Source organism: Prosopis cineraria, unplaced genomic scaffold, assembly GCF_029017545.1.
Source record: "Prosopis cineraria cultivar Desert tree isolate PC_DT_omini unplaced genomic scaffold, ASM2901754v1 PC2, whole genome shotgun sequence".
In the NCBI taxonomy this organism is placed as follows: domain Eukaryota; kingdom Viridiplantae; phylum Streptophyta; class Magnoliopsida; order Fabales; family Fabaceae; genus Prosopis; species Prosopis cineraria.
Genome location: NW_026555333.1, coordinates 47,926,920 through 47,954,299, shown reverse-complemented (window position 1 = coordinate 47,954,299; position 27,380 = coordinate 47,926,920). Strand labels below are relative to the sequence as shown.

The 27,380-nt window shown below is 34.2% G+C and overlaps 3 protein-coding genes and 1 long non-coding RNA gene across 12 annotated transcripts; 2 read left to right on the top strand and 2 right to left on the bottom strand.

The window, feature by feature from the left end:
- Positions 1-1,902: 1,902 nt before the first annotated feature.
- LOC129303958 (linoleate 13S-lipoxygenase 2-1, chloroplastic-like) lies at positions 1,903-7,732 on the top strand. The gene is made up of 8 exons (XM_054943554.1): positions 1,903-2,418; positions 3,909-4,146; positions 4,276-4,587; positions 4,695-4,780; positions 4,887-4,997; positions 5,213-5,514; positions 6,154-6,420; positions 6,792-7,732. Exons 1-8 carry the CDS (start codon positions 2,062-2,064, stop codon positions 7,549-7,551), a joined length of 2,433 nt encoding a protein of 810 aa, XP_054799529.1. The 5' UTR covers positions 1,903-2,061; the 3' UTR covers positions 7,552-7,732.
- Positions 7,733-10,097: 2,365 nt separating this feature from the next.
- Positions 10,098-10,607, bottom strand: LOC129303336 (uncharacterized). The gene is made up of 2 exons (XR_008591456.1): positions 10,474-10,607; positions 10,098-10,349 (listed from the first exon to the last, which is right to left on the bottom strand). It is a non-coding gene; the product is annotated as an uncharacterized LOC129303336 (long non-coding RNA).
- LOC129303335 (linoleate 13S-lipoxygenase 2-1, chloroplastic-like) lies at positions 10,275-16,697 on the top strand. The gene is made up of 8 exons (XM_054942601.1): positions 10,275-10,966; positions 12,741-12,978; positions 13,099-13,422; positions 13,547-13,632; positions 13,738-13,848; positions 14,078-14,379; positions 15,002-15,268; positions 15,749-16,697. The coding sequence occupies exons 1-8, from the start codon at positions 10,577-10,579 to the stop codon at positions 16,506-16,508; spliced, it is 2,478 nt and encodes an 825-aa protein (XP_054798576.1). The 5' UTR covers positions 10,275-10,576; the 3' UTR covers positions 16,509-16,697.
- A 137-nt stretch (positions 16,698-16,834) lies between these two features.
- LOC129303334 (protein FAR1-RELATED SEQUENCE 3-like) lies at positions 16,835-27,166 on the bottom strand. 9 transcript variants are annotated; one of them, XM_054942591.1, is made up of 8 exons: positions 26,717-27,166; positions 23,725-26,086; positions 23,534-23,623; positions 23,148-23,297; positions 22,032-22,128; positions 20,975-21,047; positions 19,684-19,744; positions 17,826-18,238 (listed from the first exon to the last, which is right to left on the bottom strand). In XM_054942591.1, exons 2-8 carry the CDS (start codon positions 25,969-25,971, stop codon positions 18,068-18,070), a joined length of 2,889 nt encoding a protein of 962 aa, XP_054798566.1. In that variant the 5' UTR covers positions 25,972-26,086; positions 26,717-27,166; the 3' UTR covers positions 17,826-18,067. The 9 variants fall into 9 exon arrangements, with proteins under 9 accessions (XP_054798570.1, XP_054798572.1, XP_054798566.1 ...); XM_054942592.1 differs by having other exon boundaries at positions 17,827-18,238; positions 23,737-26,086; positions 26,717-27,163; XM_054942595.1 differs by lacking the exons at positions 17,826-18,238; positions 19,684-19,744 and adding an exon at positions 16,835-17,794 and having other exon boundaries at positions 26,717-27,163.
- Between the last annotated feature and the right edge of the window lie 214 nt (positions 27,167-27,380).

Genomic DNA, 27,380 nt, shown 5'->3' with positions numbered 1-27,380 from the left:
CCCTGGATAATGAAGTAGTCATAATTGAGTCGAAACCAATCTTCTTTTTTGGAAAATAATAAAAAAAAGAAGCCTGCAGTTTCGTTTAAAACTCATTTCAATGACCTAGTCATCGATCGCATTGACTGTTGACTAATGATCAAGCGAAAACAAAAGGCGAATTTCACGCGCGACGAAAAGTATATTATTTGAGGTTTAGGAAATGCAAAATCTTTTAGACAAAACGTCGTGCTTTGACAATCCTGCGTTTGAGGATATGTGTAGTGATTAAAGAAAGAAAATGATTGGGCGAGAAAAGAAAAACAAACAGCACTATAATTAAGAATCCTTGCTATTCAGAGGAAAAAACTTTTCCGTGTAAGAAAGCTTGCACCTTGTTTGGACTTTTTGACCACTTATGGGATCAACATCAACTTAAAGTATTAAAATGTACTGTATACAATACTTATCGCATTACTTATTTACTAAAAATCATAAGAACCAACTTTTATGGCTGAAAGCATTTTTTTTTAAAGTTTAACATAGCATCAATTTCATTTCCGTATTTTATGTGTACTTAAGTTTATTTGTTATCGACTCGCCATGCTTGCACGGATCTAAAACAATAATCAATTCAGGACTTGTTTAGCTTCTATTTTTAAAATAAAAAATGAAAAAAAATCGTTTGGATAAATACTTTGAATTTAGTTATTTATAAAACTATTCTCTTTTTTGTTTTTTAAAAAATGAAATAGTCTTAAAGTTATTTTCATTTCATTTTTCTTAATTTTAAAGTACACTACATTTGATTATTAGAAAATAAAGTTAGCTTAATTTATTTTTATTATAAACCATTATCATTAATAACCTACAACTATAACTATTAGTCTATTTCTTAATTATAAAACTGTTTTTATATTAACATAATCAAATGAATTTTTATTTTGTTTTGTTTTGAAAAACTGTGTTACAAAACAATTTTTTAAAATAGAAAATAAGAACAGAAACCAAACAGTTTGTTAATCTTTTGAATTATTATTTTCCCCTCCAATATATATATAAAGGGTCTTGTGAAAGAGTTTTGAAATCTGAAACGAAATTATCTAAGAGATCTAATGTATTATTCAATCTGTTAAAAAATGTAAAGCATTTTTAATTAAATTTTATTTTTAAATAAAGTAGTTACCTACTTTTAAACTAACTTTATATGTCTTTTCATATTTACTTTTATTAAATATCCTACAATAAATATAAAGTCATTATCAATAGGGATATTTTTGAAAAAAAGTAATGATTACACTTCAAAGAGACTAAAAATATCTTATATTTTTGAACATCCAACTCTTCAAAAAATAATTTATATTTTTGAACAGGGAGAGTATTATTTTTCTATCTTTATAACATTTTCCTAGTTTTTTGAGCTGTAAAATCAAATATTAAATTATTTAAGAGGCTAATGCTTAATGAAAAAAATATTGACTACAGGTTATATATATAGGATATAAATAAGTAATTAATTGATAATTAAAATATAGAATTAATATTAATATTTAAGGAAAAAAATAATGATAAATTATATAGAGTATAATTGAATATTAGTTTAGGTTTAAGGCGGCGGCCCTAGCTTATTAGGGCGGCCTGATGTCAATGCACGGAGCATGCAATTAAAGTCAACAATAACTAAGCGCAAGTGTATGTATAGTTGAAGTTGGATGACGGAAATGAAGACAAAAGTGTACATGTTATGTATTCTCAACTACAAGGAAACGGAGGGGAAGCTACCATATTCATATTATATTGATTGAATTGAAGAAGGGGAGCAAGCAGGAAGATACATTAAATTAAAAGCAATTGAATGAGTCAGCCCCCCAAGTAGGCAGGAATATATATGAATCAGAATTGTGAGTATATGAACCACATCTCTATCCCTAGCTCGTGAGAGAGAGACTGCGCAGGAAGAAAAGTCCCCCAAGAAAGAATCTCCAGTGTATATAAAGGAGGAGGACAGATCAAGGATTGGCAAGTACGTACGTACGTGCATGAGACCATCAGATATTCAGAGAGCTTTTAATTAAGGAAACAATGGAGAATCATTGGAAGGTTAAAGGGACGGCCAGAGTGTCCAAGCTTAAAGACTTGTTTGGCAAGTCTCTCTGGATTGAGCTGGTGCATCCTGCCCCAGACACGACGACCACCATCAAAGGGGAAGCACGCAGGAGAGGCAAGACTGACAATCAGATATTTCTGTACGACACGTCGTTTGAGATCCCCAGAGATCATTCTGGGGAGGTGGGGGCTGTTCTGGTGCGGAATGACCACCACAACGAGATGTTCCTCCGCGACATTCTTCTCGACGGCTTCCCTCAAGGCCCTCTGCGCTTCACCTGTGATTCTTGGATCCAGCCTTCTCTCCCCAGAGTCTTCTTCTCCAACAAGCTGGTTCGTTTAATTTCTTTTCTAATTACTCCTCATTAATTAGTTTTTTTAAAAAAAAAAAATTGTTTGCTGGTGTACGTCCTTAAATATTTGGTTAACATACAACTTATCAAAAGATTTGATTCTTGATAAAACAGAATAACATATAATTTATGCAAATTAAACTGACACTACTTAATAAATGGAGTTTAGTTTTTATTGTTGTACGGCTCCCACATGCTTGACTGATATGAGGGGGGAAAGCCTAATCAAAAAATTACTGTTGTTTCTTTTACTCAACATGCTGCTGCTGAAGAAAACTACAATTCTTTTCCTACAAAACAGGGCTGTGGATGGCTTAATACTAGAGTCATCTGGGCACTTGTTAATTCCATTACCGATGAAAATTGTATATTTATGTAAAGTTTTCTTTTAAAAAAAAAATAAAATAAAATAAAATAAAACAAACTTAAAAAAAAGGAATAAATTTATAAATCTCACCTTCATAAGGGTTAAATCATTCCATTACTATATTTATAAAGACATGAATGTTAGATCTTCCTATAAATCATTTAAGAAGGTTGGCCAAGAAAGCAAAATCATTTAAGAAGCCTTATTTTACTTATTTTAAAAATTATGATGAAAAAAAGAATTTGCATATACTTTGTGCTCCCCACAAATAACAACAAAAGTTATCAAGATGGGCTTAAAGCATCAAAAAAATTAAAATTCGCTTGAATACTAAATAGATATATAGCACGAAATTAAAATTACTTATAAGATATTATTAACAATACCTATAAATTAGAATGGTGTTTTTGAAAACTAAATTTACAAGTTTTAATTTTAGTATAATATAATATAATATATTTGCTTGTTCTTCACAAGAAAAACATAATAAATTTTTGGTAAATAATAAAATTCTCAACTTAAAGATGAGAAAATGATATGAAATTATAAAGTTACATTACATATTACTCCTTCTGGTTCAACTTATAAAATATTTTTTTCAACTCATTTTGCTTCAAAATATAAAACACTTAATAGTTAGTAGGTTTTGAATTTTTTTATTTTACTATTATTTTTATTAACTTAATTTTCTGTGTAACTTGATTAGTATTTATTATATTTTTCTCACTCTTTATAATAACTAAAACTTTATTGATTTATAAGGAGGATCACACTTTTTTATGTTATAGTACTTTATTAAAAAATAATATCTCTTTCATATAATTTATCATTGACAATTAAAAAAAGATAAAAAAAACTTATAATATTTTTAATAAAAATAAGGATATAATTTGATTAATATTTAAATTATAATTAAAAATATTTTATATTTTGGATTGGAGGTAGTATTCGTTAAACCACGCCTCCAGCAATTTTATTTCCTCGACATCACCAGCACGCCATGAATATACGACTAAAAGCTGAACTTGTTGATATCACGTTGTGAATTAATTAATGTGAGAGTAGAGAAATTAAAAGTGGGATTTGCATGGGAATGTACGCAGTCGTATCTGCCATCAGAAACACCAAGTAGCCTGAAAAGGCTGAGAGAGGAGGAGCTGGTGGCAGTAAGGGGCAGTGGCGACGGAGAGAGAAAGAGTTCCGACAGAATATATGACTACGATGTCTATAACGACCTGGGCAACCCTGATTCCAACATCGACCTTGCCAGACCCATTCTTGGTGGCTCCCTGCATCCCTACCCTAGACGCTGTCGTACTGGTCGCAAACCTTCTTCTACAGGTACGTCTCTTCTCTCTTTTCATTTCTTGCTCAATTTTTAGCATATGTTTTGTGTTCCTAGTTGTTATCTGCGTAGGTCACATCATATTTATACTTAATTTACTGTGGAACTGTGTTGTGATATTGCAGACCCATCTTCGGAGACAAGAAGTTCAAGTGTGTATGTTCCTCGCGACGAAGCATTCTCTGAGACCAAGCAGACTCAGTTCACCACAACCACAATATGTGCAGTGGTGAGTGCACTGATACAATCCTTAGATGTGGTGCTGACGGATCAAGACCTTGGATTTTTGACATTCTTGGAAATAGATATGCTTTTCAAAGACGGCTTTAAGGTACCTCCTCTCAAGAACGGTGGCAACGGGTGCATCCCCAACCTCATTAAAGCTGTTTCAGATAGCCAGCAAGCATTGCGCTTCGAGGCCCCTGATACTTTCAACAGTAAGTATAATTTAAAATCATAAGTTTAAGCCAACAGAAAAGAGTTATGAATAATCTTGTTCTGTAACTCTCTTTACTTGACATGTTTGTGAAATTTGGAACTGTAGGGGATAGATTCTTTTGGTTTTCTGATGAGGAATTTGCCAGAGAGACTTTGGCAGGTGTCAACCCCTGTAGCATAAAAATGGTTAAGGTATGAATTGATGTGGATATATTACGGTTTAATTTCTTCATCATATTAGTTATATATTTTCAATAATTTTATGTCTTCTGGGACTATTTTATTATTTATCATTCAGGAATGGCCACTGACTAGTAAGTTAAACCCCAGTATCTATGGTTCGCCCGAATCAGCAATCACCAGAGATGTAATTGAGCAGCAGATAAGCGGCTACACCACTGTTGAAAAGGTACACTATTAAATTAACCGAACAAAGTTGTTAACCAACGTTACAAATAATTTGATTTGTTTAACATGTTATAATTTTAACTAAACACATATTATCCAAGCGTTTTGATCTCAGTTGAAAATATAGAACATTGTTTTTCACTGCCCTTATAACCTGCAGCCATGTCTGTAAAACACTGGTCCTAAGGTTGTTTGATGAATACATGCGCAATGCAGGCCATTGGAGAGAAGAAGTTGTTCATCATAGATTACCATGATTTACTGCTTCCATATGTGAGCAAAGTGAGGCAACTCGAGGGAAGAACATTGTATGGATCAAGGACAGTGTTCTTCTTGACCGCACAAGGCACACTGAAGCCACTGGCTATTGAGCTAACTAGACCACCAATGGATGGGAAGCCGCTGTGGAGGCAAGTCTTCACGCCTTCTGGTGGTTCCACCAATCTTTGGCTATGGAGACTTGCCAAAGCTCATGTGCTTGCCCATGATTCTGGTGTCCATGAACTTATCAGCCATTGGTTTGTATCTTTACGCTTTTATCTTTTATCCATCTTTCATGCACTGAGTTACTTAGAAACACAGGCACTGATATGCTCACATTAACTGATCAAACATGAAATATCAGATATAACACGTATTGAATCATTGCTAAGTCCATGTTGAATGATAATGAAAGCAAGAATCAGTTCTTGAAAATAATAAATTTCTTGGCCGGTAGTCCTTTTGTGAAGTGACAGAGGGATATTGCTTTGAGGATTTATGTTGTTCTGAAAGACTATTTATGTTTTTACCAATTTCGAGAAATGAACCAAATGATTAGTTTATTTATGAGTATAACCTCTTATTCATCTCTCTGAGACCACCGAATGTCAATCAGTTCATTAAATAGTTTTTTACCGCTTTGAAATGTTTGATTTCTTTTTTTAAATTTTATTGTAGACACAACAAAATAATACTACTAGGTAACACTTTTAATTCGTTTTTTATAACGATACCATGGGGTCTGTTGGTCAGCAAATGATGTCATGGTTGTAAAGTATAAGCATTTCTGTGATTTATAGTTGAAACATGAGCTTTCATTTGATAGGGCTCAATAGAAGTTTAGAATTACGTCTGAATTAAGACTAAGACTAAAATATGTATGTCAACATTTGCAGGCTAAGAAGTCACTGTGCTGTAGAACCATTTGTGATTGCAACAAACAGACAGCTCAGTGCGATGCATCCTATTTACAGATTGTTGCATCCTCATTTGAGATATACATTGCAGATCAATGCTCTTGCTCGTCAAGTACTCATCAGTGCCAGTGGCATCATTGAGATCTCTTTCTCAACTGGAAAATATTCTATGGAGTTCAGCTCTGTAGCGTATGACCAACTTTGGAGGTTCGATTTACAGGCACTTCCCAATGATCTTATTGACAGGTACAAATATGCTCATCACTTTCCATCTAGAGATACAGTCTTAAAGAAATTTCTGGATAAATTGTTTGTTGGTTTCTTTAATTTCACATGATTTTATTTTTGGTCTTATTGTTTAGAAGTTTGAGCATGAAGTCCTAAAAACTTAAAAACTTCCATGCCAAAATGAAGATTATAGAATCTTAGTCTTTGCTTTTTGGCTTCATTAGATTGTATCTTAGTGGCACATGTCCAAGCTCAAACATAGTTTTATTTTAATATGACATGTCCACGTGAGTTCTATCATCTTTTATTTTCTTCAAAGCATCTTATTTTAAAATCATTTTTCTCCCCAAATGATACCGATACTGAAACTGATGTTCTTCTTGTTACAGAGGAATGGCAGAGGAAGATCCTAATGCGCCCCATGGCCTGAAGCTAACAATAGAAGACTACCCTTTTGCCAACGACGGCCTTCTCATATGGGATGCCCTCAAGCAGTGGTTCACGGACTATGTCACTCACTACTATCCAAACCCAAGCCTCATAGAGTCAGACGAGGAGCTTCAAGCATGGTGGACTGAGATCAGAATGGTGGGCCATGGAGACAAGAAGAATGAGCCATGGTGGCCAAATCTCCAAACCCCGCAGGACCTAATTCAGATCCTCACCACCGTAGCCTGGCTAGCCTCAGCTCATCATGCTTCTGTGAACTTTGCTCAATATGCTTATGGGGGCTACTTCCCTAACAGACCCTCCATTGCCAGAAACAAGATGCCTACAGAGGACACTTCAAAGGAAGAGTGGGAGAGATTTCTTAAGGATCCTGCGCAATTCCTTTTGGAGAGCTTCCCTTCACAGATTCAGGCCACTGTAGTGATGGCTATTCTGTATCTGCTATCTGATCATTCCCCAGATGAAGAGTATATAGGGCAGAAGATAGAGCCTTCATGGGCTGAGGATCCAACCATAGAGGCAGCCTTTGGGAGGTTTAATGGGAGGCTGAAGGAGATTGAGGAGATTATAGACGCCAGGAATGGCGATGAGAAGTTGAAGAATAGAAATGGAGCTGGGATTGTGCCTTATGAGCTAATGAAGCCATTTTCTGGTCCTGGGGTTACTGGAAAGGGAATTCCAAATAGCATATCAATTTGAATCAGTAGCATGATTTAGGCAGAAAAGTAATGTTGTTTAATTTAAAATCGTTTGTTTAAGATTAAAAAATAAGTGATTTTTATGTAGCTTAGATTTATTTTGTAAATATTTTATAAAAAACAAACATTGTTTATATTTGATTAGAATAATAAGAAATGATTATTAATTAGTTGCTTTTAAATTTTATAATATCTTCCTTAAATTTTATTTTATAAAAATAAATTATTTTTACCTTGTTAATATTTTTGCGTATCATGCATTTTTAAAATAACCTCTTTTATCCATCGCATTAGATTATTTTAAGGAGCTACTCAGAAATTCTTTTTCAGATTATGATTATTTTTAAAAGTTTAAACAAATATAATAAAAATTTACAAAACAATTTTTTAAAAAAATTAAGTAATTTTTTCATAAAATAAGCTAAAATAAACTGCCCTTAATTTGATCCTTGGATTGTTTATGTCGAACTGGCTCTAGTCCAAGAGATTAGTGGTTGAAACTAATGAACTGGTGAGATGCTAGTAACCGTGTCAACATTATATTTCGAGGCTAAAATTAAATAGTTTAGTAATTTAAGAACATATTTTGAGCTTATTTTAATCTTGGAAAATGCGTTGTATGATCTTCAGTACTAACACACAAGAAGCAAATATTCTGATGCAGAAATGAGATAATCATTTTTTTTTTCGAAAAGAAGAAATCAATTTTATTTTTATAATAAATTAAAAATTGTCTCTTGTTTAGGCATTTAAAAATTTATAGATTCGGATTTACTTATATGCTTATGAATTTAAAATACATTAATTTTATATTTAACATTTATCTAAAATTCGAATTTTCATTTACCAACTCAAACATACCTAACTGTTATTTGTTATAATCGCAGTGAAAACATTATACTAAAGCATCCATTTTTTAGCAGCGGATAGGAAAGTAATTTTATATGTGAAATTTATAAAATATTTAATTAAAAATATAATTTTATGAAAGTATTAACTTGAAAAATTAATACTATATGCTGACTAGACCATATTATTTCAATTTATCCATAACATTTTCAGAAAAGCAATAAAAAAAAATCCTGGATAATGAAGTATGGATTAAACGAGTCGACAAAGCCAGTTTCGTTCAAAAGTCATTTTCGTGACATAGTCATTACAATGACTAACAAACTAAAAAACAAAAGGCAAATTTCACACGCGACAAAGAGCACATGTTTGGAGCCTTGGAGGCTTAGAAAGTTCAAATCCTCTGCATGTAGATAAGGATAGGAATAAAAGAAAAAATTGGCCTTGAGTTTAAATGTATTTATAATATAATGTTACCTCTCAATTTTTAAAAATAATACAATTTATCTTTTATTATTAATAAAAATTAATTTTAATTATTAATTAATTTGAAAATGACCTAAAATTTTTTTTGTATTTTTAAAATTTTTTTTGTATTTTTTTGAATCATTGTTTGTAATTTATAAAATCTTTTTTGTCATTTTTAAATTAATTAATAATTAAAATTAATTTTTATTAACTATAAAAATTAAATTATTAAATTATTTTTAAAAATTAAAAAATAATATTATATTAAAAATAAATTTAGAACCCAACCTAAACATTTATGAGCTTATAGATTAGGGTCCAGTTGGCTCGTACCATGAGCAATAATGGAAAAGGAGAAATGAATCTCTTACTTTATTGAATAGTCTGTTGGAGTATTTATACAAGACACCTGTAAAGGTCGGGCGTTAATAAATAAAACTACTCTAACTTACTATTCTGCCTAGAAGTAAATAGTATTCATCATTTGCATTATTAAAGAAAGAAGATGACTGGTGGGTATTTATAAAAGAATCGTTGTTATTAAGGGGAAAAAACTTTTTCGTGTAAGAAATTACTTGTAGCTTGTTTGTGCTTTACGCCTTGTATGGGAAATCAACTTCATATACTATATTGCATTACTTATTTCCTAAAAATTGCGAGCACCAGCTTTTATCTCTGAAAACAGTTTTTTTTTTAAATTTAAACTGATCATCAATTTCATTTCTGTATTTTATGTACTTAAGATTTGTTATCGACTCACCGCATGGGCGGATCTAATAAAACTCGTGTATTATTGAGGAGTTAAAATACAAAATAAATATTTAAGTTTAGGGGGCATGAACGTGGCAAATAATCTTGGAGTCGACTTCAGTTGCAGTACATACTATTAAAACAAACTCTTTCTTGGCTTATCGACTTGTCAACTACGGTAAGCTTCATGCATGATGACCACGAGGCTCCTTTCGATTATTGCATATAAATCAAAATATTTTTTTTTTTTACTTCTAAGAGGTAACGAAAACTCGCACACCTGTTCTATAATATTTTAACATATTTTATTAAAATTAAAAAAAATATTAAAATTTATTAATACTGTCTAAAAATTTAATAAATTTTTAATTTTATTTTTATTTGATAACATATTTTTTCTTACAAATATTTAACGAGGGTAAAAGTAAAATTTAAAATAAAAATTTAATAATGTAATTTATAAATAAGACTACAAAATACTTCTTGAAATTGGTGGAAGTAATAGATTTGGGAAATTATGATCACATCAAGCGATAATCTGAAGGTGGAGCGTGGAAATTATGAACACAAATTAAAGTATGCAGATATAGCTATATATGGAAACAGAGGGTAGCCAGCATATTAAAGCACCAAGCATTTAGATGAACCGACAAGGCGTTTACCTAACTTAACAAAGGGTCTGGAGTTGGAGCAGCCAACCAGATAGCGTCGGTGAACAAAGATATGGGATCCCTAAGCCCACAGAAAACTAATGAGGGAGAGCAAATTGAAAAGGGAATAATTGAATAGTCAGCCTGCAAGTGGTGAATGCATGTGAATGAGAATTATGAGATGAACAAGAGCGTCCGGTTCTCACCTCTCTATCCCTTGTGAGAGAGACAGTCCATGAAGGAAGGTCCACACAAGAAAAGCCGACAGAAGCAGCCTATAAAGGAGGAGATATCGATGACGGGATTGGCATGAACAAGCACATTGATAAGAGAGAACAAGAGAGAACAATGGAGAATCATTGGAAGGTTAAAGGGACGGCCAGAGTGTCCAAGCTTAAAGACTTGTTTGGCAAGTCTCTGAGGATTGAGCTGGTGCCTTCAAACGCAGACAAGACCACCATCAAAGGGGAAGCGCGAAGGACAGGGAAGACGGAGAAGGAGATATCGTTGTACGACGCGTCGTTTGAGGTGCCCAGAGATTTTGGGGAGGTGGGGGCGGTTCTGGTGCGGAATGACCACAGCAAGGAGATGTTCCTCCACGACATTCTTCTCGACGGCTTCCCTCAGGGCCCTCTGCGTTTCACCTGCGATTCATGGATCCAGCCTTCTCTCCTCAGAGTCTTCTTCTCCAATCATAAGGTTCCTTTCTTTTCAAATTACTCCTCATTAATTAGTTCGCTCACGTTAAGGCTAATGACTTGGACATATAGATCAGTAAGCGTAAGATGTGGTGAGTTCAAACCTCCACAAAATTAATTAATTCAGAATTACGTTCATAGACTACTCAAATATACTATTCACTGGTAATGATCAATATAAAATTAATTATTGTTAAAACAGAAATGTAAACCTTTTTTTTTTTTGAATGTCACTTTTTGTTTATCTTTGTATATGACTAATTTGATTAAATGGTCATTCTTGGATGTGATTCCTTCAATAATGAATCCGTCTTCTTCTTCTTGTTTTTTTTTTTCCCTAAATTGTTTGTTGGTTTACGTCCTTAAATATTTGGTTAACAATTAGTCAAAAGATTTTATAATTAATAAAATATAATAACGTGATATAATCCATCCCGTGCCTGTGCGCTGTGTAATAAGATAAAGCCGGTTGTTGCCTTTTCTTTTACTGTGACACGGTGTTGCTAAAAATAAATATTCTCTCAATTTTTTATTTATAAAAAAATTATTAATTTTTATTTATTTTTAAAAATAAAAAATTACTTATTTTAATAAGTATTTATTAACTATTTTCTAAATTACTCTTCATAATTTACATTAATAAAAAATAATTCATACATGCTTATATTAATTAACACAGAATATTTTAGTCCATTTTTTATTTTTAACATAATTATTATAGCTAGTCAACTTTTTTAAACTCTGTAATATAATTTTTATTTCTTATATATAAAAATGAAGAGTACAATACCTTTTTTTATTGCAATATATGATTTTCATACGAAACAGGGCTGTGGAAGTGGATGGCAAAAAATCATCTAAGTAATTGCCTTAATTAGTTAATCAAGGTCCTAAAAAAAGTACTTAATACCCTCTTCATGCCTCTCTTTTAAAACTTATGAGATTTAGGATGTTGAATTTTTATTCCATTAGTATATAGTTATTCCATACTATATTAGAGATATGCATGTAGATCTTACTACAAATCATTTAAGAAGTCTTATTTTGCTCATTTGAAAAATTATATTCCCTTCATTAAAAAATATAAGGCATTTTTAATCAAATCTCAACACCTAATAAAGTAGTTACTTACTTTTTAACTAACCCTCTTTTTTATATTTACTCATATAGAACACCCTATAATAAATATAGGGTCATTATCAATAAGGATACTTTTAAAAAAAATATAATAATTATACTTTAAAAAATTAAAAATATTTTATATTTTTAAATATTCAACTCCTTAACAGAGGGAGTATATAAAAACAAATTTACATATACTTTGCACTACCCTAAAAATAAGAAATGGACTCATCAAAGCATAGGATTGAAATTTGCTTAATACTGAATAGATATATACGACAAAATTAAAATTACTTATGTTATCAAAAATTTAAAATTACTTATAAGATATAATAAACAAATACCTATAAATTATAATGGTGTTATTGCTAACTAAATAGTTTAAGAATTAAAATTACTCAAATAATATTCACTATATTATTTATTTATATATTTAATATAATATATCGAGCATTTTTATCTAGTAAGGATATTGGGACTATTTGATTATTATAAAGTTTTGGTAAATCAAATTCTCAACTAAAAGCTAGTAAAATGATGTGAAATTTAACAAGTTACATTGCATATTAATATTGCATTGTGAATGCGTAGTTTAATCAACTAATGTGAGAGTAGAGAAATTAAAAGTGGGTTGTGCATGGGCATGCACGCAGTCATATTTGCCATCGGAGACACCAAGTGGCCTGAAAAGGCTGAGAGAGGAGGAGCTGGCGGAGGTGAGAGGCAATGGCGACGGAGAAAGAAAGAGTTCCGATAGAATATACGACTATGACGTCTATAACGACCTTGGCGACCCTGATTCCAACGTCGACCTCACCAGACCCGTTCTTGGTGGTTCCCGGCATCCCTACCCTAGACGCTGTCGCACTGGTCGCAAACCTTCTTCTGCAGGTTCTCTCTTCACTCTTTTCATTCCTTGCTCAGTTCTCTGCATTGGCTTTATGTTCCAAGTTTTTTTCTCCCATAATTAATTAATTAATTAATTAATGGAACTATCCTGTGATATGGCAGACCCATCTTCAGAGAAGAGGAGTTTAAGTGTGTACGTTCCTCGCGACGAAGCATTCTCAGAGACCAAACAGACTCAATTCACCGCAACCACAGTATCCGCAGGGGTGAGTGCACTGATACAATCCTTAGATGCGGCGGCGGTAGACCAAAACCTTGGATTTCTGACATTCTCAGAAATAGATATGCTTTTCAAAGATGGATTTGAGGTGCCAACTCTTAAGAACAGTGGCAATGGACTCCTTCAGACGTTCATTCCCAAGCTCATTCAAGTTGTTTCAGGTAGCCAACAAGTCTTGCGCTTCGAGGCCCCTGATACTATTGACAGTGAGTATAATTTGACTCAAAAGTTTAAGCCAACAGAAAAGAGCTCATAAATAATCTTATCACCAATTAATTCATTGTCTGTAATTCGCTTTACTTAATATGTTTGTGAAATTTGGAATTGCAGGGGATGAATTCTTTTGGTTTTCTGATGAGGAATTTGCCAGAGAGACTCTGGCAGGTGTTAACCCTTGTAGCATAAAACTGGTTAAGGTATGAATTGACATGAATGTATACCCTTTTTTAATTATATTACTTATATTTTTTCAATAATTTTACATGTTTTCTTCTGGTTCTATTTTATTATTTATCATGCAGGAATGGCCACTGATAAGTAAGTTAAACCCCACTATTTATGGTCCCCCTGAATCAGCGATCACCAGAGATGTAATTGAGCAACAGATAAGTGGCTACACCACGGTTGAAAAGGTACTCTATTAAATTAACTGAACATGGTTGTTAAGCAATGTTACAGATAATTTGATTAGTCCAGCATGTTATAATTTTAACAAAACACATATATTATCCAAGCACGTTCTGATCACAGTTGAAAAAACAGACCATTGTTTTCACTGACTAACCAGCCATTTCAGTGAAACATTGTCCATAATGTTGTTTGATGAGAGTGTGTGTGTGTGTGTGTGTGCATGCAATGCAGGCCATTGAAGAGAAGAAGTTGTTCATCATAGATTACCATGATTTACTGCTTCCATATGTGAGCAAAGTGAGGCAACTCGAGGGAAGAACATTGTATGGATCAAGGACAGTGTTCTTCTTGACCGCACAAGGCACACTGAAGCCACTGGCTATTGAGCTAACTAGACCACCAATGGATGGGAAGCCACAATGGAGGCAAGTCTTCACGCCTTCCAGTGGTTCCACCAATCTTTGGCTTTGGAGACTTGCCAAAGCTCATGTGCTTGCCCATGATTCTGGTGTCCATGAACTTGTCAGCCATTGGTCTGTATCATCTCGCCTTTATCTTTTACCTATCTTTCATATGCATAGAGTAACTTATGAAACACAGGCACTGATATGCTCATATTAATTCATCAAGCATGAAATATCAGACATAACATGTATTGAATCATTGCTAAATCACTGGTAAAGAATAGTGAAGGCAAGAATTAATTCTTGAAAATAATAAATATCTTGCCAACTAGTATTTTTCGTTAAGTAACAGAGGGATGCTAAGAGGATTTATGTTGTTCTCAAAGGCTAATTTATGTTTTTACCAATCTTGAGAAATGAACCCAATAATTAGTTTATTTATGAGTATAACCTCTTATTCATCGCTGAGACTGCCTAATATCAATCAGTTTTCAATGGATGTTTTCCACATTGAAAAGTTTGATTTTGTTTAAATTTCATTGCAAAGGCAATAAAGTAATACTAGGTGATCTTTTTCATTTTTTGGTAATGATACTATATGGTCTGTTGGTCTGCAAATAATGTCATGATAGTAAAGTACATTTGTGATTTCTTGTTGAAGCATGAGCTTCCATTTGATAGGGCTCAATAGAAGTTTAGAATTACCTCTGAATTAAGATAAAGACTAAAATATGTATGCCAACATTTGCAGGCTAAGAAGTCACTGTGCTGTAGAACCATTTGTGATTGCAACAAACAGACAGCTCAGTGCGATGCATCCTATTTACAGATTGCTGCACCCTCATTTGAGATATACAATGGAGATCAATGCTCTTGCTCGTCAAGCACTCATTAGTGCTAATGGCATCATTGAGATCTCTTTCTCAACTGGAAAATATTCTATGGAGTTCAGCTCTGAAGTGTATGACCAGCTTTGGAGGTTTGATTTGCAGGCACTTCCCAATGATCTTATTGACAGGTACATATATGCTCACGACTTTCCATCTAGTGATAGAGTCTTAAAAGGAATTACTGGATAAATTTTGTCAATTTGTTCGTCTCTTTAATTTCACATGATTTTATTTTTGGTCTTTATTGTTTAAAAGTTTGAGAATGAAGTCCCAAAACCTTAAAAACTTTTATGTCAAAGTGGAAATTATAGAATCTTAGTCTATGCCTTTTGGCTTCATTAGAATGTGTCCATGTGGCACATATCCAAGATCAAACATAATTTTATTTTAGCTATGATATGCGTATGTGAGTTTTATCATCTTTTCTTTTCTTTTCTTCCTAGTATCTTATTTTAAAATCATATTTTCCCTCGATTGATGTGTTTCGATGGATATATGTTGGTATGAAGTCATAACAATACCATTCAACACATGTATCAGGCCTCAAAATAAGCATGCTTGTGCTTTGTAAGCTGATGCTGATATTGTTGTCGTCGTTGTTGTTACAGAGGAATGGCAGAAAAAGATCCTAATGCACCCCATGGCCTGAAGCTAACAATAGAAGACTACCCTTTTGCCAACGACGGCCTTCTCATATGGGATGCCCTCAAGCAGTGGTTCACGGACTATGTCACTCACTACTATCCAAACCCAAGCCTCATAGAGTCAGACGAGGAGCTCCAAGCATGGTGGACTGAGATCAGAATGGTGGGCCATGGAGACAAGAAGAATGAGCCATGGTGGCCAAATCTCCAAACCCCGCAGGACCTAATTCAGATCCTCACCACCATAGCCTGGCTAGCCTCAGCTCATCATGCTTCTGTGAACTTTGCTCAATATGCTTATGGGGGCTACTTCCCTAACAGACCCTCCATTGCCAGAAACAAGATGCCTACAGAGGACACTTCAAAGGAAGAGTGGGAGAGATTTGTGAACAAGCCTGGGCAAGCCCTTTTGGAGAATTTCCCTTCACAGATTCAAGCCACTATAGTGATGGCAGTTCTGTATCTACTATCTGATCATTCCCCAGATGAAGAGTATATAGGGCAGAAGATAGAGCCTTCATGGGCTGAGGATCCAACCATAATGGCAGCCTTTGGGAGGTTTAATGGGAGGCTGAAGGAGATTGAGGAGATTATAGACGAAAGAAATGGTAATGAGAAGTTGAAGAATAGGAATGGAGCTGGGATTGTGCCTTATGAGCTAATGAAGCCGTTTTCTGGTCCTGGAGTCACTGGAAAAGGAATTCCAAATAGCATATCAATTTGAATCAGTGGCATGATTTAAGCAAAAAAAATAATGTCGTGTAATTTAATTTGATCCTTGGATTGTTTATGTCGATCTGGCTTTTGTCCTGGATATTAGTGGCTGAAACGAATGAACTCGTGAGATGTTAGTAACCCGTGTCACTACTATATTTCGAGGGCTTAAATTATATAGTTTAGTAATTTAAGAACATATTTTGAGTTTATTTTAATCTTGCAAAAGGAGTGGTACTTCATTTCAAACACATAAGACACAAGTATTCTTTTTTTTTTTTTTAATAAAGCATACATTAATCAAATGTGATTACAAAGCATGATCATCATTCATGGTTACACTTTCATCAACTACCGCCTGGTGTGCGGGAAATCAGAGTTGATCAAAGGTACAAAAATTAACATTCGAATTATGAGAAAGCTTAGCTAATCTGTTAGTGTAAGAGTTGCAATTTTTACTAAAATGATGGAGTGTCAGTCTCCACTCTCCATGGCATAACAATCTGGCTTCATCAATGATATCCTTGAAGGTGCGACCATCTTCACAACCTTTTTGAATAAATTGGATAGCTTCAATATAATCATTGTAGATAGCCACATCTCTGACCTTGTAAAACCAGCACAACTAAAGGTCCTGAATAACAGCGACCTTCACAACCATAAGGGAAACATTAATTAATTTGTAGTTGAAACCTTTAACCCAGTTGCCATTCTTATCTCAAATAGGGCCACCACATCCACTGCTTCCATTTACGTTTACAGATCCACCAACTTCAAGCCTAAAAGCATCATATCTAGGTTGAGCTCTAACATTTAAGTTATTTTTTTCATAATTCAAACAAGGGGCTAAATGAATGAGATCATCGTCTGAGCAAGCTCGTAAGAAAGTGGAAGGATTGTATGAAGATTTTCAGTTGTTACCATCAGAATCCCTTATACATCTACCTACCCAAATATCCCAGTTCATCTGCCCAAATAGTGTTTTCCAGTTCACCTTTTTCATATACGCCTTACTAGCCTCATGAGATAAATTCCATTTGATCCAATCTGTGCCGGCAAGGTTCACAAAAGTCATTTAATGCTCTTCTTGGACTACATCCTTCCATCGGTTAAGTGCTTATGAATAGTCCCCCATCAGATCCATGGAATCTTAAATTATTTCACAACCAAATGGGCAACTCTGCTCTATTGATAGTCGTCTCTTGCATCTCAGCTCCGCGGTGTGCGCTATCGCCCAGGTGTAAATAGCTACATTGATGATTTGATCTTTTTCAGGACCTACCACCTCCAAGTCTTCTTGTACCCACAAAAAGGAAAAGATAAGCAGACTTAACAGTAAACAACTCTCAGTAGATAGTTTTTAAAAGTATTTATTCTCTTCTCTCTCCCCATAGGGGGGGCGGACACAAGTCAGATAGATAACTGAATTAGGCTAGAATCAAGAGTTGAGCTTTTGTAAGCCCCAATGACCATTGATTTACATAATCCATGACTTTTTCATTTCTATCAATGAAGCCTTCCGTGCTTGCCACCAAATCAATTAATGGCACATTCATCATAGACCAGTTCTCAAACTAAGTTGTTCTTGCCATTTCCAATTTTCTTCCCTAACCCATTCTTGAACTTGTCCCGAGCAGCACGGATCCCTCTCCATGTAAAGGAGGAATTCCTTCTTTTGATCACATTTGGCACACGACTCCCACCACACTTATATTTAGCGTGAGTCATGTTTGATGTTTCCTGCAATTATAATGTGCTACTAATTCTCTCAGTTCGTCACGAAAGTCAAAGAGTAACTTTGGAAATTTCTTTTGCCAACATTCATCATATTTTTTTAAATTTGTTTAACAATCATCGGAATTCTCAAGCTTTATTCAAGACTTGAAAGGCCGTTTAATTTACAAAATAGAAAGAAATAAAAATAAAAATGGAACAAGTGATTTTTATAAATAAAAAAAATATTCCTCATATATTTAATTAAAAATAATAAAAATATATAGATTTCCAAGGATGACAAGATATGAATATGAACAAATAATATATATTTTTGCTTAAAATTTTCTGTTTTAAGAAACCATTTAGCATGCAAAATGGAATGAAATGAAAAAAAGAAACTAAAACTAAAGAGGCATCCTTGGTACTCCCAAATAAAATTACTGACATTATTATTTTAAAAAATAATTATTAAGTTTTAAGTAATACTAACAAAAGACTGTATAAAGAAAATCCGCAAACACTTTAAGAAAAAGGAGGAAAAATGAAAATAAAATTCTCCTAATTACATAAATGACAATATCATTTTTTTGAGTCAATAAATTTTAAATTAAAAAAGATTTTACCTTTATTTATAAGTTGTAATTTTTTGATCAATTCTTGCCATTTTATGAATAAAAATTGTTATTCCTTAAATGCAAATTGTGATTGAAACATATTATTTTAAAAATTTATTTTTTAATAATAAAAATTACATTTGATAAATTGTAATTTTTTATTTCATTCTTATGATTTACAAAATAAAAATTATTATTTCTTAAGCAAAAATTATAATTGAGGTTTATTTTTTAATAACAAAAATTATACTTAACAAGTTATAATTTTTTGCTCAACTTTTATTATTTTCAAAATGAAAATTATTATTTTTTAAGCAAAAATTATAATTAAAACTTCTTATTTTTAATAAGGATAAAATAATTTTTTCACTTTAAAATTTATTAAAAATTATAACATAGAAAAACCAAATTATCATTTATATAATTTAAATAATTTTATTATCCTTTTTTCTAATAGAGATAGAATACGCAGGCATTGAAAATATATACCAATTATTAATTGAGCTGGTTTGGATTATTTTTATTGAACATAATACAAAAATCTTGGCATTCTGGAATATCTAATAAATAAAGTGCTGTAGTATTTTCAAACAGCAATCAACATCATACTTTACAGTCTATTTGTTTTCGTCTAATTTGAGGATTATAATAAACCTTTCAAAGATGTTTGAGTGATCATGTTAGCACATTAAAACCTTTCAATTTTGTATTCCAAAAAGCCTTTCAACACATTCCATTTTCAATCAGCTGCAAAATATCAATTTTTTCCCCGAATATCTTCACATTCCTTGCGCATAAAATTAATGAATGATTGTTGGCGCAACCCCAAAAGCAAAACGGAAAAAAAAAGAATACCTTCCCCAAGTTGATATCTAATGGATACAAACATGCACTTGCTAGTCTCGGAGTCTTTAGTCTGTTGCGTTCAGACATTTGCCCACACCAAAAGTTATCAGCCCATGGAGTAAATATTGTGAATTCACTTGACTAAAAATATGGACAGTTCATTTTTGGGAACACAGAAAAAAAAAATCATATAAAATAATAATAACATATGGCGATGAGCACAATTCAAAACATGAAACCGAATACCACATGACCCTGTGAAGTTCCAATTTTCAGTGCACTAAGACAATGGTTTTTAATTAAAAAATAGGATAACATAATCTTTCATCACTATAATCTTATTAAATTTTGCTTTTAATCCCTATAGTTTTTTTCCATTGATTTTCACTGAAAAAATGAAAAATATAGGAATCTTAAAAATAAAAATCACCCAATCTTTCTAAAACTATAGGGACTGAAAATATTGAGAGAAAAGAAATTAAAGCGATTAAAAACAAAATATAATAAAACTATAAGGATCAAAAATCATGTTTTCCCTAACATTTTGTTGGCCTGAAGCGATGTTCGAAGGTAAGCAAAAAGATGAGCAAGACCTGGATGGAAAAAGATGAAAAGGTCAATAGCACAACTAAATTGGTCATCTTCACACATTGGGTTAAAGGCAAAAAAGATCGAAGGGTCTTGTATTGTTTCCCTTAGGAGCATGCCCCAACATAGGAATAGAACAACAGATTTGTTTGCCAGTTATTAGAACTGTGTGCGCGTGTAAAGGTACTTGACAAATTCAAAAACTTGAATCCAAATGATCTCTTACAAATTATCCTCTTCAAACGCAGAACCAAAACAATTTTTCATCTGCAAACTGAGAAATTATATTAAACAGATTTTTTTTCAAAAAAGATCATTAAAATCTACCTATTCAAATTTCTTTTCTACCTCAAGATACAACGGAAAATCCTTCCATGGAGAGGACCCAAACAGCCCGCTCACTGCAAGATGCCTAGAGGCTTAAGATTAAGAAGGGTGAAACGAAACCCAAATTCCTACTCATTTAGTAGAAAAGGAGAAGGGGGATAGAGTGGGGATATATCAACTGATTCCATGTAATACAAACTTGCTGCCTACGACACAATACATGTACAGACATGTTAGGCAACTCTGTGCAGAGAATTTTCTTTTTTCTTTTTTTTTTCAAGAAAAAAAAAAAGGCTATCCAAATTAAAATAAACACTACATTTTCTAAGCCATTCATGTATTGACTGGGCACCTTACACTGCCATCAAGGAACTCACAAACCCACCTGAGCATGGAAAAGAAACTTCGCAGCCTTATTTTCGATGCCTTTTCAATACAGGCTCTGACTGCGTGTCTCCCTGTCAATTTTGACATACATTAAATTTTTATTTCAAGAAAGGAACTAGCAAAGGAAGCGTGAATCTTGAAAGCATATATTTTAGGTCAGACTAAAACATAATACCAAGTAGATTTCCACGTACTAACTTAACTGTAACATAAAACCCCTGCCAACACAATAAACTGAAATCTTAACAGGATTAGCAAATCCGCTTCTTGAAAACTAATTATGCCCCCATGTGTGTTGATTGGTTGGTTATTAAGAAGTCTTTAGGCGCGGCAAACCCACTACTGTCCTCTAACAGTCATGGGAACAAAAACCCACTTATTTCAAGCAAGAGTTCATGGCGGGGAGAAGCATTGCATATGGGAACAGACAGTTTTAAGTGCCTAAGGTTAACACGTACATACTGATTCAAAAGAAGTAGTGTTTCTGACAAGGGAGGAAAGTGTTGAGTTATGATTGAATCGAAAGGGCATAATATCACAAAAAGATTTGGCACCTCAAAAGGAAACCGTATTTACCATTTTATTGGACCAACTTGTCTGTCCCAGCTCCAAGTCCCTATTCTAATCAACACTTTCCTCTAAACACACAAAATAATATCCTAATTTTGAATCTCATTATTCTCTCTCCTAATTCATTCCTTAAATTACGTTTCCGATATCAATATTCTGAAACCATCACAGCCAATAACAGGGCCAGCAGTAAACTCCATTCTGCTAGCCATCTTATATAAGATATTACCAAGGAGAAAACAAGTACAGCTCATACTTGCCTGTCTCTGCTTTCTGTCACACGAGGTATCATTATATATTTCACACCAGGAGTGAGGCTTATAAATAAAAACGATTTATGGCACACATGGAAAATAGTAAAGAGCTATATAAGTGATTTTATTAATATAAGAACTTGTGTAATCTTTTTAAAGAAAGAATTCGTTCATCCCTATGCATATAAATAACAGGAACATGAAAGCTTACAGCATGAGAAAGTTGCTCACGAATATAGGCCATCGATCGCAACATGGCACCCAATGTGTCCCTGGACACCTGAAACTTTACTTCAGATTCCCCAGAAGTTGTCTCAGTATCTTGAAGCTGAAACAATTTAAATTATTAGGTTCAATATTTATAAACTGGACAAAGCACAGACAAAGGATTGAGAGAAACTTTCACCCTATTATTACAGTTAAAACTAAAAAGATAATAGCCAGCAAGATTTCAACGATTCTGATCATGCTCTTCCATTTTTTTAGTTACATCAATAGGGTCTGAACTTTTGACCTCTACCCATATCCTACCCCACCCTTACTTAGGTGGCTTGCTCTTCCCTCCTTCCTTTCTTTGATGGAGCACGTATCAGACACCATTTCCACAAGGTAAGGTTCCCAAAAAGAATAAAGGCCTAACAATCCCACATCTAATCTATATAACTATAGAAATACCATGGACTGAATAATAATAGTTCCAGTCCAGCTAAGTCTGGCTAATAAGCAAAATGAACATGATTCCTTCTCTAGGTAGGAGCCATTTGCCTCCTAACGTGACTTCTAAGTCAGAATGCTACTTCCCATTCGGTTGGAAGATACCAGGGGCTGCCAATCGCTGTTTATTCCCAATTGTGTTTATATTTTGAACCGAGACCGGCACAAATCTATTATATAGAGCATTAAGTTTAATACTAACTGTTAGTCTTATGTACGCCTGCAAGGTATATTACCCCATCAAAAATTTTTAAAGCCTACTAAAGGCACCAGAAGTTATCTGACATAAGAAGCCTTGAGTCACCCTATAAGGCAAAATTCTTCATTACATCGGGATGCTCTGAAAAATGATAACTAACATCAGTATCCTTCTCACCAGACCAGCCTTAGCAACCATAAGGGCTCTTAATGACATATTCCAGCTTCATAAGGAGAAAATCAACATGCGCATATCTTTTTACCACCCATAAACCCCTTAATGCTAGTTGTTATGAAGTTAATTGCTCCAAAAAATTTACCAATTAGAAGTGTGCCAAGAAGCACAAAGCTCAGCTTTTGTAGTGGTAGAACTAGAAAGCAACATAGCTTATGGATGGTCAGATTTGAATGAAAAAACCTATAAGAATTGCATACCTTGAGATTTATTACAGCAACCTTATTAACTGGTGTTGAGAGCTGCTCACTGATGTAAGCCATAGACCTCAACATTGGTTCCAAAGAAACTCTTGAGAGCTGAAACTTTACCTCAGATTCTGCTGATGGAGTCCTGCTGTAATCTTGCAACTACAACAGTAAAATTTGAGATATGTTAAAGACCTTGAACGCTTAACTGGCTTGAGCATGTAATTGAAGGACAAAGGCAAATTTAAACCTAATATGGCTATGCCTTCAAGTGGCAACATCAAAATGTTACTTCCCATGCATATAAAGCATTAGTATCTCAACTAACTCACTCTTGAGCAATAAATGAATAATACTTATACAAGCATTTTAGAGTTTGAGTTTTCCAATAAGCATACCTTCAAATTGATAACAGCTACTCTATTCCCAGGAGTTGAATTTTTGTTCTCCATTACCCAAGTCATTGACTTCAGACAGGGGAGAACCACCTAATTGAACCAATAAGGAACAGATCAATTTCATGCAGTCCTATTAGAAACCAAATAATATATTAAACATTAAACAATAGAAACAAAAACAAAAATGATACCTTTCTACATACCATGTTGTCAGATGGACCATCATCTCGCTGAAGGGACACAGGAGCCATTCGTGGCAAATTCAGATCAGCAACTGATTGAACAGGAGCACCAGCATCGTTAAGATTAAACCTCCTCATTATTTCATCATGCTGTGGCCATAGAAGAGGGGTTGTATCTGAAGTTGACGTAGAAGTTTTTTTGTCATCATAAGCAATCCCACCAGTCTGATTGCTAGGAGGAGCAACTTTGGCAACACCTTTCTTCACAGCAGCAATCTTCTTCCCACCTTCTTTAAGGACACTCAAAGCAGCATTATATGTTTCCACAGCTACTGCCCCTTCCTCAGCATATCTGATTGCTTCCCTACATAGATTGCTATACCTTGATGTTAGAGACTCCTGTCCATGTAATTCGCCAGCACGTTCATCTGATCCAACACCAATTTTTGCATTTCTTGTCCACCGTCTTAAGATGTAATGTGGTGGTAATGTAAGTACATTGGTCACTGTGAAAACAGTCAAGACATGCCTGCAAAGAATGCCTGAATACTCAAACATTTGACAACTACAGTTAGCTCTCAACTCTGAATGGTTTAATGTGACAACATATGCCTTTTGATCATCTTCAAATTTTGCAACTCTGAATGTGCTATTTACCTCATCACCTTCAATTCTATTGGCAGTATAAACAAATGTTTCAACTAGCTCTTCTTGAAACAGAGAAAATATTTTTCTTGTATAAAGACTAGCAGCCTGTTTTTCCATGGGTGAAGGTGTCCTCAAAACCGGTGTGGTGCAAATAGTTTCAAAATCTGCTTCTACTTCCTTCTCAAACCAGTTCTCTAAAGCCCTTTCATACTCCCTAAAGAACATTGGTAATGTTGTCTGCTGGTTGACATAACCATCAAAAAAAGAACTGTCAAATCCTCTACTTGGAGATAATGCAGCGAAAAATGAATCATGAAAATATGCTGGAACCCACCGAGCACGAGCATCATACAATGACTGAAGCCAATCATTTCTTCTGAGCTCATATTTATCAAGGATAGAACTCCAAGATGACTCAAATTCCTCAATGGTCTCTGTTAGGTTAATGCAATTATAAAGTTCAACCTGAAAGTTTGGATGATTATGACAAACGTGTGCCAACTTTTCTTGGCCTTCTCTCAAGACATGCCATTTACTTATACAGTGGCGTGTTTGAGGAAAAACTTGAGAAACTGCTGTCTGTGTGGCTTTGTTTTGATCTGTAATTATAGAGACAGGTTGGCGGTCATTCATTGCTGTCAGAAATGTCTTAAAGAGCCACAAGAGAGAAGCCTCAGAATCATCCAAAAGAAGTGCACAACCAAACAAAATCATTTGACCATGATGGTTCACCCCAGTAAAAGGAACAAAAGGAACCCTGTATTGATTCACTTTGTATGTCGTGTCCAGGGTCACTGCATCGCCAAAATGACTGTATGCTGTCCTTGATCTTGCATCGGCCCAAAATACATTTGACATATGATTTTCTTCATCAAGTTGTATAGCATAGAAGAAACCAGGATTCTCAGCTTGCATTTTCTTAAAATACTCCAGCAGGTTCTGAGCATCTCTCCCTAATGTCCTCTTTCTGATAGAAGGCCTACCAGTATTGTTCATCATTGTAGAATTCCTCACTGCATGACTTGGCTCAAAAGGAGTGTTCTTAGATTCACGAATCTCACTAGAAACACGATTCCCATCCACAGATACATACATAACACCACTTGGAACAAGTCCCACTCCTTGGTAAGTTTCAGGCATGGTCTTTCCAACACTAGAAAAATGCTTACGTGGCCGAAGGTGGTGCACCTTACTGGGATTCACCATGGAATGGCTATGCTCCTTCACAAACTTTGTTATGACCCATTTATTTTGACCCTTTAACTCAACTTTAATCATTGCATCACAACTGTCACCTAGCCTTCTTTTTAAACCTTCCTTGCCACATACATACTCCCTGTACATGATTGCCCCATCAACTTTAGAACGGCCATGCTGGCCAACTTTAGTGGTGAAGCCCACACGTTTGGCATACTCATTGTAGAAAGTCCTCACAGCATCTTCAGAATCAAATTCCATACCAACAAATGGCTCAGGAATTCCATCCTCAACATGAGATCCTGAGTTTTCAGCATTATTGACTTCACCTTCACTAGGTTCAGCATCCCCATCATCAGTCATAGCTCGGTGACCAGTCCCTTCTTCCACATTTATTACTTGAACGTCCATTTGAAACACTTTCTACTAATAAGTTATGCAGCACCTAGCTCATGGGTAAGTGTAATCAGCAATGAACTGCATGCTTTATCCCTAACAAATTAAAAGTCTGTGCTGACTGTGTTGCCTGTGTTACAAATGAAGTCATGATTAAACAATCATGTTAAGAATAAAAATATCCTGAAGTACTGAACAGATGTTTTCCACAGAAAGAACATTATCCTTCTCGGCAAGCGTGCAATCATGTTCACCCAGTGATGAAATGCAACTAGGCACGAAAAAATAAAAATACTCTAAATAGTACCTATCCAGCTAAAAAAAATTAATAATTAAGCCTACGTAGAGTAATACCGAATTGTTATTTCTAATTAGACATTACCAATTTAAAGCTGACTCACATAGGCAGAAAGAAGCGTGCAAGCTAACTACGAGAATTGACTCAGACTTCAATGAAAGTATAGTATAAACACCACAGCTGCAACTAACGATTTTTAATAATCATATTTTTAAATATGCTATGAGAAATATGCATCATTATTCAACTTATTCAGATATCTGGATGAGAATTGAACAACATTGAGTAAAAGAAAATTCAATAAAAATCAACAAAACGCTCCACATGCATACTAATTATGGCAAATACCAAAATAATTTTACTATAAAGTTAACGCGGGACAGAGTAATCGTTGAAGGAACTCATTCACCAAAAATATTGCACAAAAGGAACCATCAAGTAAAATTGAAAACGCCAACTTACCACAATAAATGCTAAATGTGATTCCAAAATCCACATCCACATCAAGCCGACGGTGACAATCAATTTTCAAAGTCTTCCAATTTCAGAGTAGAGAAACCCCAAAAAAGTTCAAACCACGGGGACAAAGCAGAACCTCATGGAACGAACGCGAACTGTGAAACTCGGTGCAAAACGACGGTGCTATAGGAGGTAGTTAGGGTTTCGGCCACTCCGGGCAATTGCGAAGTCGAGGGAGAGGAGAGAGAGGGCCGGAAGAGAGAGAGAGTGTGTGTGTGAGTGCGCGTCACATAGATTCGATATGACATAAGTGCACCCGCGTGGTATTCACCGTCAGATCTGAATGGACGGCAGGAGTTGAGTTATGCAGAACCGCTTTCACATATATCAAAATCAGATCTTGGCTTATCTTGTGTGTTTTGTGGTGGGATCTCTCAAGTGCATGACCTAAGACTGTGGGCTCCTTGGCACAATGTGCGTCACATTTTGCTTTCATGCTTCATAGCAAAGTTATGGTTTCTTTTTAATTTATTTGAATTTGAAACTTTTATTTTCGGGATTTAATATCTAATAATATATATTAATATACAAGCTATCTTTGTTGGTTAAAAAAACAAAAACAGGCTGGCATGCTGTCTTATCTTTATTTGTTTGTTATGAAAAAACT